Source organism: Patella vulgata, chromosome 9 (assembly GCF_932274485.2).
Source record: "Patella vulgata chromosome 9, xgPatVulg1.2, whole genome shotgun sequence".
NCBI lineage: Eukaryota > Metazoa > Mollusca > Gastropoda > Patellidae > Patella > Patella vulgata.
The window spans coordinates 7,859,612-7,876,319 of NC_065887.2; the positions used below are offsets into that span (position 1 = coordinate 7,859,612).

The 16,708-nt window shown below is 36.3% G+C and overlaps 1 protein-coding gene and 1 long non-coding RNA gene across 2 annotated transcripts; both read left to right on the top strand.

Moving 5' to 3' along the window:
* The first annotated feature begins 3,866 nt into the window (after positions 1-3,866).
* LOC130014359 (transcription intermediary factor 1-alpha-like) lies at positions 3,867-6,666 on the top strand. Its single transcript, XM_056103444.1, has 3 exons — positions 3,867-3,964; positions 4,183-4,510; positions 5,154-6,666. The coding sequence occupies exons 2-3, from the start codon at positions 4,223-4,225 to the stop codon at positions 6,246-6,248; spliced, it is 1,383 nt and encodes a 460-aa protein (XP_055959419.1). The 5' UTR covers positions 3,867-3,964; positions 4,183-4,222; the 3' UTR covers positions 6,249-6,666.
* A 7,754-nt stretch (positions 6,667-14,420) lies between these two features.
* LOC126831715 (uncharacterized) lies at positions 14,421-16,209 on the top strand. Its single transcript, XR_007684278.2, has 3 exons — positions 14,421-14,601; positions 15,391-15,470; positions 16,042-16,209. It is a non-coding gene; the product is annotated as an uncharacterized LOC126831715 (long non-coding RNA).
* The last annotated feature ends 499 nt before the right edge of the window (positions 16,210-16,708 follow it).

The following is a 16,708-nucleotide window of genomic DNA, read 5'->3' on the forward strand; positions in this document are numbered from 1 at the left end:
AGGGTCGCCTGTCCAACCTCCTGGGTTTTCTCCGGATCCTCTGGTTTCCTTTCACTGCTAAAGACCCCTACACGCCAACGAATTATTGAAATAAAATTGAACCACGTGTTAGTCCCGAAATGACCTAGTTTGTGTTGAATGGACGTTAAACCCCATTTTATGTGACAATAAAATATGTTTAATTATAAAAGCAAGGCGCATTGATGACGAAAATGCTATTTTTTCAATATGTATCGGGAACACTCTATTTCTATATGTACAGTCAAATATTTGATAAATAAATACGTGTTATATGATATTATACGCATCGTTTCACAACTTCAATATACTATACATTCACACTGATTTCAGAGTGAGTATGGGCGAACATACAGACAGTTGCGTATCTACTCCACAATGAATATCAACAAAATAAGTAATATAATGCATAAGAAAAATACACTGAGCGCCCCGGTAGACCAAAGATCGTGTTGTTTATATAGTTGTTCACTGATGTTATCTCGCCCCCTTTAAATCTGTACCTGGCGACAGAGCAAAATACAAACTTAATTTAACCGCATGATGAATAGTTGTAACATACCCTACATGTAACCTAGGTTGGTAATGATCTTATAATGGTAATGATAGTTGTAACGTACCCTACATGTAACCTAGGTTGGTAATGATCTTCTACTGGTAATGATAGTTGTAACATGCCCTACATGTAACCTAGGTTGGTAATGATCTTATAATGGTAATGATAGTTGTAACGTACCCTACATGTAACCTAGGTTGGTAATGATCTTCTACTGGTAATGATAGTTGTAACATGCCTTACATGTAACCTAGGTTGGTAATGATCTTATACTGGTAATGATAGTTGTAACGTACCCTACATGTAATTTACGCTGGTACTGGTAACGGTAGTTGTAACATATCCCACATGCGGACGTTTAACCCCATTTCTCCCCTACATGATTATAATGGTTATTATATTATGTTCATACAAGCCAGAGTAATATGACTGTAGAAATTATTTGGAATATGTAGGATAATATGATTGCTGCACCCAGATTACACATATCGTTTCATAACGTGATTGTCGTAACTTGATAATATTTACCTTGACCTAGTTATCATATTTTACATTTAAAGATGAATAAACATGATAGTAACACAGTTTTAGTCGACAAGATAACTAAATGTGACGACACGGTGTTTTAAATGGGGGGAGGAGTAGATAATTGTGTCCTATAGTCTATGGCTCGTTTCAAGGAATAACAATTTTTTTTTTAAATTCATATCAAATTCTATGTTTTGTACCCGTTTTTTTTACCTGACCTGATAATATTCCATGTTAATTTATCATATTCATATTAGTTAATTTCCCTGAGAAAGTCCATTTATACTGTTGCACTACTTTATAATTTGGATTTTATGGCCCTTGAATTTAAATCTCATTATTTTATGACACAACAGCGGAACCAGATAAGTATTTACATCGGAACAGAATATCAAAGTTACATAGATACAACATGAACTAAACTACATCGGGAACTAGACTACGACAGGAACACATATAACACTATTAAATCCACCATTCCACCAAAGGCAGCGGCTGAACTCGGGTGAGTCCATGCACTCGTCCAAGCCTCGCTTGTCCTTCCCGGTCTGTCTGTCTGTCTGTCAGTAAACTCCTGATTATATAGCACCGGAGAATAGATAAGACTCATGATCATACAGGAAATTGTCTCTTTATCACGTCATGGTATGCTTACTGACCACTGCATATTCCGTTGATGTCATGTGGAGCTTGTACACAGATCATATGTATTTTGCAAATGACATATAGGATTAATTACATGATTAATTAGATGATAGCCAGTTCGTGCCTTAAAGTGCACATAAGATGGGTCTGGAAACTTTGAGATACGTGTAGCCAATGGTTACTATATCCACTTTACGGCAAGTTCACACCAATCTGATTGAAATTAATTCAGCTATCTTCACTCAAAGTCGCAAAAATTCGAAAACACTCTTAATTTAATCCCCTCAGACGCCAGTGACGTCACAGTGACCGAATGCATATTCGGAATGTTTGTTGTTGTTTGTTAGTTGTATTTTATGTCCGCTTCCACCGAGGTGATATCGCAGACAATAACATGTTATGTATACAAGGTGCAATAATTTACAGTGTGATTAGTGAAAAAGAGGATAATTAGGTTTTTATATATATGTACAGAAGACAATAGATAACAGCAAGAGACATGAGATAACAGGTGCAAAGAATAAAAAGGTGCCAGTAGACGTTTACAAACAGACGAATTTGTAACAAAACAGACATGAATGTGGACGAACATTTGGACAGAGACAAACATTTAGACATAGTATATATATATATATATGTTTAGGTCGTTTTCGTCGGTCTGGTCGATTTGTCCGGTTGAATGGCAGGGCGGTGCAACTCTTCCTTTGGGATTCTTGGTGAGTGTAAGGCCTGGACCATTCTTCCTTCCATTTGGTTTTGTTGTCCGGTATGGTGGTTGATTTCGTCATTATTTCTGTTGTTCATTCCTTTGTTGTTGGTCCTCTGAAGGAAGAATCCAGCACCTGAAAAGAGAGAGCTAGAAAAAAAAGAGTATCTGGTCTTACCATGGTTTTGTTTTTATTTCGTCTAGTAAGGCTTCGGGGGGGGGGGGGGAGAAAGAAATGCATTTATGGCATGTTAGTACGGAAGCGTAATAGGGCCACATATTTTTTTATTATTCTATTTTTAATTTTTCAAGTTACTAACTTGAATTTTCAAGATACTAACTTGAATTTTCAAGATGATCTTTTAGAGGTATTTAGTATCTTGAAAATTAAACTATAGCACATACTTATGGAAGAATTAATTTTAATCAGATTGGCGTGAGCTTGCCGTAAATTGGATATAGTAACTATTGGCTACACGTAGCGAAAAAAAAATTGGCCATCTTATGTGGTCTTTAACAGAAGTTTATACAGAGTTGAAAGGTCACTATCAAATATTATCAAAAACCAGCTGAGGTCTTAAAGTTCTTAGCACCTAAATGATCGTTTAATTTGATGAAAGTTATATAGTACCTTGCTACAATAGCTACAAACGTAAACGTTGAATAATGGCCACGTTTTCGCTCTTAGTTCAGAAATGGCTCAATAGGCATACTTCTTGGGCCATTGCTTCAGGAATACGGATACATCGTTGATGCTAATCCTTGAAGATTTTATTAATTATGTTAACATTAAAGTCACCTAAAATTATAGTTTTAATATTTTGTTCTTTGGCAAGCTCTAGTGCCAGTATTTCAAATTTGCCGTTGGGTGGGTGTCTGTCATTGAGTCAAGAAACGTGGTTTAGATTCCCCGCTTGTATGTGACAAGAAGTAAAGTCGTCTGTGCAACCTCATGGGTTTTCTCCGGTGTCCTCCCATATAAAAACTTCTGTCTCTTATTTCGCCGTCACTGCTAGAGACTCCTACATGCAAGAGAATTATTGAAATTAAACTGGATCATATTATCTTAGTCCCGAAATGACATAGTTTTTGTCGTGCCTCTATATTTATGTAATATTATTCAAGATCGTTATCCGTTCATTGGAGTAACTACTAACTAAATGGTTGGTTAATCGAGTAGCTACTTAAATTTACGCAGAACTATTTAAAATATTTGTATATTTAACACTTGTGAACTATACACTATAAATATAGTTTAACTGTACACTGAAGTTTGAGGTGTGGTGAATGTCGACCAGGTATAATTGGGCGATGTAATGATAACAGCCAATGATATATGAAAGTCAACCCGTTTGACTACTTCTATGCATATTGTTAGCAGGTCTAACAAACTCATCTTACATAGAGACGTCTGGTCCACTGAGTTGTAACAACTAATAAGGCTTCAATTCTATTTTGTTATGAAATCTATTTGAATCAGAGATATTTTATGTTTATCTACTATTTATAAGGTATGTTATATATATAATTACTTCCCTTGTTTGTCTATAATTATATACTGTTCTCTCTTCTTCTGTTTTATTACAGAATTATATTCATATATTATATAATCCTGTGTTGATATTTCGCTTAGAGTAATTATAATAAAAAAGCAGTAATATGTCCCGCTTATACTTTAAATTATGAAAAAAACACCTTGTTTCATTGATATTTTCTTCTTTCATTTCAGATTTACTGTTAAAGACTACGATAAATCAAGATAATTCACAATGGCTCAAAACCGAATGGCGGAATCTGATTATCAGATTCTAAGAAGGAATTATTCATATTTATTAGAGAATTTACAAGCTAAAAATATAACAGCACATCTCTTCCAATATGACGTCATAAATCCCGACGATCTGGAGGAAATTAGACTTACAGAAGAAAATAAAGGACGAAGATCCGGGGTTGAAATTCTGATAAGAAAATTACGATGGTGTGCTGGGGATTCGTATAACCTGTTTATTAAAAGTCTGGAAGTAAATGGCTACCATGAAATAGTCCAGACTTTAAAGGTAAGTCAATTATGTTAGAATATTAGATATTATTAAACCAATTAATTAGAACAAGTGGACTGTATATTTAGATAATGGATCAAAAACATTGGCCACGTGTCTAATAATTGTCCTGTAAGTTTCATATGACAAGTTGTCAAAGCCCAGTATGAGTTGGATTGATTGTACTATTGTCTTTAAACATTTTATTCTAAATATATTCACAAGTATTCATCAACAACGTTCTTTAGTGTATAAACAACAATAATTTGTAAAACCTGTGGTAGAATGGAGATGGACATAGGCCTACATCATAGGCCTACATCATGCAGTGTGATATGTGAGACATGTTGCCTTGACAACGGCGCTACGGCCTACTTTTATATCGAATTCTAACTATCAGGAGTTCTCATACGGGTATACTGACATATACACGGGACCTCGTTTTTTCGTCCCATCCGAACGACTAGACAATGTACCTTGATCTTCCATACTGCACTGGTAGAATTACTGGGCTGACAGTAATTATGAATAAATCAGTTTAACCAAATGTCAGACCCTTCATTTGATTTTGTGGTTTATAATCAATCTAAGGTAAACCTGTCGTTATTAATTAATAAAAAAAAACAATTTAATTACATACAATAAATTGTTATATTTACAGACAGACGATAAATTAGGTGAAACTCAAGCAGAAACTACTAGAAAAACTTTACCTCTTGAACAAGACAAACAATATTGTAGAAAACACAAGAATGAAGAAATAGAAGTTTACTGTATGGATTGTAACCAACCATGTTGTGTGGTTTGTCGCCAAGTATGTCACAACAACCATAAACTAACTGATTTACATGAAGCTGAAGAAAACTGGAAAGGTCAATTCCTTAAACTTAAAACAGAATCTGATAAAAAGATAAAACAACTACAAGAACATTCTGACTATTTAAAGGCTAAAATATCTGACCTAAAAAACTCTTGTCAGACCGCGTGTGATAATGTTGACAAGAATGTTAAAAACATTTGTGATCAAGTAACCGTGTTAGGAAGTGGAATAAAAGATGATATTATCAAAGTGAAAAATGACGAAATTATGGAATTAAACAATTTCATACAGGAAGCTGGCAGGATGACATCTAAAATGAAAGATTGGTGGGATTATTCTGATCGTATGTTATTACAAAGTTCTTTAATTACATGTCTGGACAAACATAGCATGACAGATGTTCAGACCAAAATAAATCACGATATTTCATCATATGTACAAAACCCTGTGATACGACATCCATTTTATGACATGGTGAAGATTGACGTAGAATCATTAAAACAACAAATGAATAAAATGACAATCATGGATAGTGCAACTTTTACCAGTAGTTTTAATGTAAATCAGATACTGGAGACAGACGTTTACTACCAGGTTGGTGATGTAATGATACAAGGAATGCCATGGTATGTAAGTGTTAAACGTCTTACAGATACACAAACATTGGGTGTTCACCTATGGTTGAGGAAGGTAGAGGATAAAACAGTTAAAGCTGTTACAGCTGATTATACATTTAAACTGTTAAATATAAACAATGTTAGTAAACATATAGTATATAGAGGTACAGGAACATATAAACCTGGTGATCCAGGATGGGGTTGGGATGGCTTTATAGACTGGGATACACTCATTAATCCTGATAATGGTTACCTTGACGACAGCGGTATGTTCACACTACAAACAACTGTCAAAATAAATAAAATAGATAGAAATTAATCTGAACATACAAACTAAATAAAACGTGATATTAACTCGTACGTGATATTCAGTTAGATGGAAATTTTATGTGAACCGGAAAAAAGAAAAAGAAATTATGTGAACGCAGATAAGACGTGTTGTTTATTGTAACATCAAGTTAAGACTAACAAACTCAATCAATCGGCTCATGTTGATAGCAAGGACAGTTGCCTAGTCATTCGGATGATACAAAAAACCGAAGTCCCTTGTATACATTGATGTGCTCGTAAAAGATTCCTTGACAGTTAGAATTCGATATAAGAGTAGGTCATAGTGCCACTGCCCGGGCGACATTTCCACCATAGCACACTGTTTGGTGTATGCCCGTCTTCATTAGCCCTGATGGTACGGAACAGTAGGACGTTAAACCCCATTTCATTTCATTTCATTTTATGTTGATAGAGAATATTTCCAGCCAAACGGCACGAAATTCTCATTTGCTGTTAAAATGGAGAAATGAGAATGTCGTGATTAAGTATGTTTTGAATAAGTTTATTTCAGAGCAAATTTATATGATGAAATGACACTAACATTAGGTTACAATGTTCCTTCCTATAGTCCCGGTGCGTCTTTTCAGCGCTACTTGAACCACATGCAGTATTTACAGAGATATATGGAATTCAGATTTCATCGATTTATGCAATACCCCCATCGCCAAGTTGTTGTCCGCGACAATTCATTGATTGGTTGGATTTTTTTTTTTAATGGATCCAAACCGGGACATTATCAGGCGTCAATATTAGATAATAAATCATAGTACATATTAGATAATCAATCATAGTAAGATAATCAATCATAGTACATATTAGATAATCAATCATAGTACATATTAGATAATCAATCATAGTTCATATTAGATAATTAATCTGAGTACATATTAGATAATCAATCATAGTACATATTAGAAAATTAATCTGAGTACATATTAGATAATCAATCATAGTACATGTTATATAATCAATCTGAGTACATATTAGAAGTTGCAAGAAAGACGCAAGAAATTTGATAATTTAGGGAAAATGAGCCATTGTAACATTAAATCTGGTTATTTTATGACACTAAAATAAAATATATATTTTATATACATGTATTTTAGCATTATTTTGTAAATCATCTTCCAGTATAATATTTTTGCATCACGGTTTTGTGTGAAGTAAATAGTTTTGATAGTTGAAAAATGGGATGATTTTGATCCCCTGCTTGTAAGTATCAAGATGGACGGTACTCTCTCCAACCTCGTGGGATTTCTCCGGATCCTCTTGTTTCACCCAACAGCTAAAGATCATTACTAACCATATGTTAGTCACGAAATAACCACGTTTCCTTCCAGAGTCTAGGTTGTTATTCTGTACTGTTCATTCCAACAGTGTCTACTGTCTTGCCTCATGGGTTTTCACCAGGTACCCTGGGTGCCTTTCCCGGCGTGTAAGCGAATTAATGAAATAAAAGTTACAAAATGTTAGTCCCAAAATTAACCCAGTGAACACATGCTCTTAGTGACACAGCAGTATCTGATAGTCAGAATATTTTTATTATATTTCCTAACAAAGTTTTATTTTAAAAGTTATTAGTATGACTTACGATTTATCTATCTGTTTGGGGCTTTGTTTTCAGAGTGCGACAGAAAACCATATACAATAATCATCCCAGAATTAGAAATAGTTTTACTCAAAAACTAGAAGCTTCTAATGGGAGAGATAAGATGGAAAGCTGTAAAAGTTATCTCCCTTTAAAACTGAATACTTTTAAGATGTCGAGAGCCACAGTCGGTCAGTGAGTAAAACACCGGCACACTAACCAGGAGGTCCTGGGTTGTCTCCCCCTTTTGGCCGAGAAAGTTCACTAGATTTTCCACTGTGGGTTTTGGTTGTTAGTTGTTTCTAGGAAGATGGCGTTCCAAGGAACGACAATCTGAATAAAACACAATGGATCCAAAATTTCGTTTTACTTGTCTTCACAACGCTAGGATCTGGAAGAGTAGTTATTTAACAGGCGTTCTGCTTGATGTGAGGAATTTAGCCATTGAAACGGTCGGTTACGACGAGTTCTTGGCGTGCCGTGTACGGAACTGTGGGAAAACCAGTCGTAACGTCAATGCTGATTGATTAATCAATGTCTGACGTCATAGTGTCAAACGGCGCTCACATGACCACTAACACGACCTCTCACTACAACTGGTCAGATCTTCATGTAAAAGAGGTCGTCGAAAGTATAAAAAACGAAACGAAATATAGATCTGTATTTTATTCAGATTGAAGGAAGGGTGTCTAGTCATTCGGATCCCGGTTGGAGCAGAAAGTAGGACATTAAGCCCCATTTCATTATGTTTTGTCAAAAATATTGTGCTGAATTTGAATTTGAAAGGATGCCAAACTCCCCTCGAACCACTATGTCTCGGGGCTATGGTAATGGCCCAGTAACCAATATTGTCTGGGAAGATGTATCTAATGGTGTTGTGTTCTTGCATCACTGGCATTCCCAACCTCGTGGATTTTATCTGGATCCTCTGGTTTCTGTCCACTGTTAAATATCTCTCTCCATTTTCCTCCTATATCTTGATGTACATTTCTCCAGCATTTTATTAGTTGCATGGTAAACTGTAGGCTGTCAGTCACTCTCACTATTAGTGGTATTGAGTTTTACCTTACAAGGCACTGATGCCGGGGTCAACTTCAGGATTCCCCGAGTCTGAAAGTTCCTGATGATAGGGCGCTCAGTCTTAAAAAGACCCTTGTTCCAGTTATAAACGGACCCTTGTCAGTGGGTTCAGTCGCAAACAGGCCCTAGTTTAGATGGCGCCATCGAAAACAGACCCCAGTTAGTTGGTCCAGTCGTAAACAGGCCCTTGTTAGTTGGTCCAATCGTAAACAGACCCCAGTAATTTGGAATTTGATGAAGAGTAGGCATCAGAGTAAAACTTCCATCATTAGTCTTTCTCTCCGCATGCCATTGAGTTGACCATCTCAATGTTTTTCTAGGTGAGGTCAAAATAACCCTTCTGATCCTTCCGCCTGAAAGTCATGAAAAATCATCACAACCTGACAGAAAATGTAAATTCAAACACATGTCTTCGATTCTGGACCATAAAAGTCAACAAAGAATTGCCATTCAAAAGTGGGGAAATCGAGAATTCCTATTACATTAGTCTTATACCAAAAGATGATTTCAAAATGTAGTTACCTCCCCTTTAAAGCGTGTTATCATACCCCCCCCCCCCCACACACACACACACACACACACTCCCAATTTCTTGAATGAAAATGTAAGAAATTCATCTGGTGTAAATATTTAATATCATCAAAGTCATAAACTGGATAAATGCACATTCATTTATCATTTTGTATATTTTACAAATATTTAATATAAGTTTTTCAAAGATTGTCTATAATGTAAATTTTTTATAATAAAAACTTTTATTTGTACAAGTACATCAAACAATTATTTTCAACCTGTTTTTTTATAATCAGGACATTATTTAGTATTGTAAGTAATAGGTTGAGACAAATGCCCAACAGCTGAAAAAACAATTCCCCCACTGTTAAGTTACCTAGGTGTATTTATAAGAATAACAGGTGAACATATGGTAAATATACTTAATATGATTATATTTTCATTAAATAACAGTTTTTTAAAATTACTAGGACCATTTAAAAAATGACAATAATACGGGTGGTAGAGTCGGGGATACAATACAAAGAAATGAGACAAATTGTTGGCCGTTTAACGATACTGTAATTTTATTGACTAAGCAATATGTTTATTTTAAAAAACTGTTATAGTTACGGTCGTTGATAACCTAGTAATTTCCTAAAACATCCACTGCATTAGTTGTTGTTTAATGGGGTTTGAAAAACTAGTATTCTCCAAAAATATTTGATTTATTGTAACGTGCGAAGATCTATGTGACTAAAATAAATACATCAGTAATAACAAAGTTATGATCAACATTTGTCAACATTCTGCATCCATTACAGACGATGTTAGTAGGATATAGCCATAACAACCTAGCACCATCTATGGTTTTCACTAAACTCTTTGAATCTGTTTTCTGATACAATCAGATTATATATCATTGAATATTGTTTTATTAATTTAAATGTTTAATAATCTATTTTAATACATTTTAACATGGATTAAACTGTAGAAAATTTGATAGACCTCTACCAGAATAAAATTCCATCTGTAACTAAAATCATTCATTCTAAACAAAATAATGGCAATTACCCGCGACAAAGTTTGAAAATCCTGAAGGATTTCGTAACAGTTTCTGAAGGAAAATTTCATTTCATACAAAAGTGAAGAAAAATAATTTTCGGTTTAATTTTTGCATACATCAACCGCTATCAACCGCTAGAAAGAATTGGGTTATTCTAACATCAGCATCAGGAAGTCTGAGAAAAATAAAAATACTTCCAGATCTTATATTCTAGTAAAAGGAACTTATCCATAGTCTGCTACTGGTCAATATTGGATTTATGCTTATTATTTTATGTATGACGTCACGGGTCATAATTTGGCTATGTTTTTGGGGTTTTTTTATTCTTTGGTACCACTTTCCTCTCTACCCGTAACACATTTATACACTCTAAACCAAGGGTGGCGAACATTTTTCAGAACGTGTGCCAATATTTTCAATTTGATAAAAGTGCATTTTTTTTATTTTAGCATTTTACTTGAATTTGTTATTTGATTTGTGTTTACTGGAGTCTTAGGTGCATACAACATAGCAATTGGTCCAGGGGCATACAACAGTGGATTTGGTCCAGGGGCATACAACAGTGGATTTGGTCCAGGGGCATACAACACAGGATTTGGTCCCGGGCATCACCAAACCTCTGCACGTCACTCTACCTGTACATTAAATGTAAAATGAAATGTAATAAAATGGGGTTTAACGTCCTACTGTTCAGCATCGACTGGGCTAATGAAGAAGGGCATAAGCCAAACAGTGTGCTGTGAAGGCAATTTTGCCTGGACAGCGACACTACGGCCTACTCTTATTTCGAATTCCAACTGTCACGGATTGTTTTAAGTGCACGCTAATTTGTACACGGGACATCATTTTTCGTCCCATACGAACGACTATACGTTGTTCCTTACAATGCCCTCCGACATACACCTCTGACAAGGGGCGCCACGCTTACAATAGATGTAATAATCAGTAACAATAAACATGAAAGGTGAATTAAGTCTAGGGGAGATAACTCGTCTATCCATGTCAACATGAGAAGAGAGAGAGAGAGGGAGGGAGAGAGCGAGATAGAGAGAGAGAGGGGTTAACGTCCACGAGAGAGAGGGAGAGAGAGAGAGAGAGATTTGAGGGTTATTTCGGGACTAACATATGGTTCAAAATTATTTCATTAATTCGCTTGCGCGTAGGGGTCTTTTAGCAGCGGGAGGGATCCGGAGAAACCCACGATGTTGGACAGGTGACCCAACTCCTTGTCACGTACAACCGGGGATTCGAAACCACGCCAGCTGACTCAATGACGGGCCTTATGATACCGCGTGTACACGCTAACCATTCGTCCATTCAACACCACCGTGATGAGAAACCATTGTAATTACAGGCCGTAAGTACTCTTTTCTCTGGGTTATTGCACGCAAGTAATTATGCCAATAGATACAACGAGGTTTGATTTTAACACAGAAGTGACACGTCTAGAACGTAGACTTTCAGAAGAAAACCCTATTATGCTCTATACTGATCACTGGGCTGAGCAAAGCCATACAGGCTCTATAAATGTTGGGGGGGGCAGACCCTGAAATGCCCCAAAAAATTAATTTCGGGTTATAGATGGTGGTTTCGTTCGGCTGCGAGAGGGGAAGGAGCAGTGCGTACCGTGTAGCCCCCCCCCCCCCCCCAACCCTCAAAGATAATATGGAAAATTTGACGCCGCAGACACGTTTTCCTGACGCGAATCGTGATAGTGGGATATTGGATTAAGACGGTTGTATTAACATCTTCTATTTCTATGTAACACCTCACTGGTTTGCGCAAATAAAATTAATTGTCAGACGATTTATGCCCCTATGTTTAAAAATAAAATAGCTATTTGAGTAACGCCCTTGTTGAATAATATGAAGAAGACGATGAATGAAAGTGTATACGTGTAATAAATGAATTCATTATACATTTGGAGCGTGACGTGATTTTTGTGTTTTTTAATAAGTAGTCTTTTATGAAGGTGTTTCACGTTTCACAGTTGTCCTTGTGGCAAAATAAAATAAGAAATATCAGATAAATCTATGCATTAAATGGTCCCGTGATGCATAGGCGTACGAGCTCGATAAATGTTTGAAAATTTATCTGCAGCAAACGCATTTTCCTGCTAGACCAGCCCGTGAATACAGATACTTCAATGTGGTCCAATATAGTCTACCTTGGGTGACTTACCTAAATCCCAAATCCCAAACATCCAAGCAATCGTCGCGAGGTATGGGAGCCTCGCGCTCTAAAGAATATTTTGAAAATTTAACCGCAACAAATGCATTTTTCTGCTATTCTAGCACGTGAATTAAGCAACTTAAAAGTTTCCAATCGGTTTTGAACCCTAATCCCACTGTATGCCGACCTGAATTCCAATACACCATTTATTCTTTGAATGGCATTTAGTAATTGGAACATAATCAAAAACACACTTTTATGGAATAACAATTACTATGGTTTATTTTACTGAGACGTTTCAACAAGATTTCACACGTCGTTATCAATCATATACACAAATAGATAACAAAAAAGAGAAAAAAATGAATACATATATATACAAACATCAGTGTGAACTATCCAAAGGAATGCAAGGAGAGTGAACATGAGTAGCTATCACAAGCTATTGATGTAACAAGGATTACTAGGATTAGCTCATTATACAATTAAAAGATGAAACATGGGATTACTGAGATTATCAAATATTGAAACCATACATATTATACCATAACTGAAACCATTATATACTATAAATAACTAAATAAAAATTCAAAAAGATGGGGGTTGGGATGGCCTGGTGGTCTAGAGTGTCACGCTTCGACCTCTAGCTGGCCGGTCACCTCTGGCTTGCGGCTGTGGTTTCAATCCCTGGTGTGAGCGTATGTGGCATGGAGATAGGGGCGCCTTCTCAACCTCGTGGGTTTACTCCGGGTACTCCGGTTTCCTCCCAAACGAAAGACCCCTGCGCGTGCGCTAAGATCATGAAAATAAAAAAAAAAGACAACTTGTCTGCGATATCACCTTCGGTGGAAGCGGACGTTAAACACTAACAACAACATCAAGAAGATCAAACTGAGAATGATATCGAAACCATAATCCTTTCATTGATTATAACAGTTAAGAAATATATAATTGTATGGTTATGTTTTATAGTTTTAACTATAAAAGTAATAAGTTGCATATATGTATTTACAAGGTAAATATATATCAAAGGTTTGAATAAAATATAATATATTATGATCAATTGAACAGAATGCCCTATGATGAACACAATTTAAATTAAAATTGTGAGAGGTCAGATACTGTAAATAAGTTACATAGACATAAAATACTGTGATTAGCTAAATAAATTATAGAAAATAATTGAAACATGCAAATTTTCACATATTGATAACATAGGATTATAAATATGAGGGTTGTGGTATGGAATATACAATAGATTCGGTATTGGATAATGCCAGAAGTTTAAATATGGTTTTGCATGAGGAATTACTTTAGAGGTACTGTGTTTACAATTTAATGATGCGGTCATATGCTCTGGTGATATAAACACCTGGGTCTCGATTCAGTTTCGGTGGTAGTCTGAAGGCTCAGTGCGGAGGGGTGTCCATCAAATGGGCACAAAACCAGACTCAACTTTTCTATAGTAAAATTTCGCGTAGAATACGATACCAAGTGGTACTCAGTTCGCCGTTGTTGCGTTTTCGAGATATTCGGTGCCAAAGGTCAAATGAGTTCATGTTACATAATACTCCTATAAAGTATCAGGGAGAAATTCTGAACATGGCAATATATGTAATTATGAACATTTATTTTCTTTCTGAAATTGACAACGTCACATTTAACATTTTGAATGAACTGCTGCAATGTTTGTTCTGTGGCGGTTTGCTTTGACATGTTGCATTATCTATTTATTTTTCTCGATCCTGCAGAACGTTACAGAAGATAAGGAACTATATCATTTAAAGAATAAACTTGGATGGTTTCTTGTTGATATTGGGGAATAGGACGCAGCTATAGAAATATTAGAAGTTTTATTGGACCAATTGGAAAATGAGTTTGGTAATGCATCCAGGGAATCGGCGGATCCGTTATATGCTATGCTCACTCTTTGCTATAGAAGGGGTAAGGATCGCGTTTATTTTCTATTCTTGGGATTGTCTACTCGTTCGCATGTGACGAAAAACCAAGGTCCCGTGTGTACGTTGGCATGCAGGCAAAATATCCCTTGGTATTTGGAATTCGATATAAGAGTAGGTCATAATGCCGCTGCCCGTGCAAAATTTCCCTCGTGGAACACTGTGTGGCGTATGTCCGGATTCATTAGCCCAGTATAGGAGGGAGTTTTGCCCGCTGGGTTCTCATCCCCTCCCCTGCTAAAAAACCCTACACGCATGCGAATTATTCAAATAGTCTGTATCGAGTCGAGTGGATATTAAAACCATCGACGCGTTACAATGGACAGTTTAATTATAATGAGTTTGTTTATTTTTGATCAACTGATTAATTTATTATTATAACATGCACTTATTAGACCATCTGGACGATTTATTCTAATGTGACCAACCTGGTTCGTTTCTGTTCAAGAAAAGCCACAGTACCTCGGTGAGTTAAGAGGCTGGCTCGCTAACTTTTGCAAAGAACACAACGTATGGTCGTTCGGATGGGACGAAAAACCCAGGTCGCGTGCACGTAAAAAAAACGTGGAATTCGAAATAAGAGTATGCCGTAATGACGCTGTCTGGGCCATTTTTCCTCATGGCACACGGTACAGCGTACGTCCGTCTTCTTTGACGTATTCGATACAAAAACATAGGACGTAAAACACAATTTTTATTTTATTTTTAGCCTAAGAAACTTGTGAGCCTATGACGCGTTTACTCTGTTAAATACAGTGTTTATTATATATTACAGGTATGAAGTTTGTGTATGGTAATAATCCTCTAACTAGAAGTAATCGTCAAACAGGAATTGTATACAGTAGGTGTTACGAGGTAGGTCTAGTTTCTAACTAAATGTATTTATATGCTCCAAATAACAGGAGGGGTTGGGTGGTCGAATAGTTAACACGTGCGCGCTGTATCATACAGTCTGTCATTGAGTCAACTGGCGGTTGTACGTGACAAGGAGTAGGGTCGCCTGTCTAACCTCGTGGGTTTTCTCCTGGTTCTCCGGTTTCCTCTCACTGCCAAATAACCCTACGCGCAAGCGAATTATTGAAATAAACTTGAACCATGTGTTAGTCCCGAAATGACCTAGTTTGTGTCGAGTGGACGTTAAACCCCTTACTAACAAAAAATGTCCATTTCGGCGCTTGTCACCATATTAAAAGTGTCCAAATCAATGTATTTACATGTACTATATGAGCATCTTTATTAACGATTTAAAAATAGACACAGAGCTGATAATAGTTTAAAATAGATTTATTAAAAAATTAATATATTTAAATTCTCTGTCAATTACTTTATTCTGAGCGATGTTATGAGTGTTCGAAGTTTTGACCAAAATGTCTCGATTGTCAAGCACCATTGCTACAGTAATTAACAAAGTCTCGATTATTTTCAGGTGTTCACCAAACATTTCGACAAGACTGATAATAAACTTGGAGAAGTGCTGTCGATTGCTGGATACTTTAATAAAGAATATCTGGAAGAAGCTGAACATATCTTCAAGAAAAACAACAATGGTGGGGGCTTGGCTGTCGTCTATTTTATGCTGGGAGGGAAAAACCAATATAATACTGATATGAGTGAGTTTAGACATGTGTTTTATTTATGCCAATAATTCTAATGAACCCTCGAGGCATTAATTTAATGCAATAGGGTTTAACACCATTCTGCTCCGACTGGGCTAATGAAGACGGGCATACACCATACAGTGTGCTATAAAGTGTATGTCTGATCACAATTTGTCCCCCGCCTCCAACCCTAACATTACTCAAGTGACCATACAAACATAATAATGAATCATTGTGTTAAAGGTGGGGGTGGGGTGGTGGATGGTCGAATGGTTAGCACGTGCGCTCTGTATTATAAGGTCTGTCACTGGGTCAACTGACGGGATTTCGATTCTCCGGCTGTACTTGACAAGGAGTAGTGTCGCCTGCCTGTGCAACCCCGTGGGTTTTCTCTGGGTCCTCCGGTTTCTTACCACTGCTAAAGATCCCTATGCGCGAGCAAATTATTGAAATAAAATTGAACCATATGTTAGTCTCGAAATGACCTATTTTATT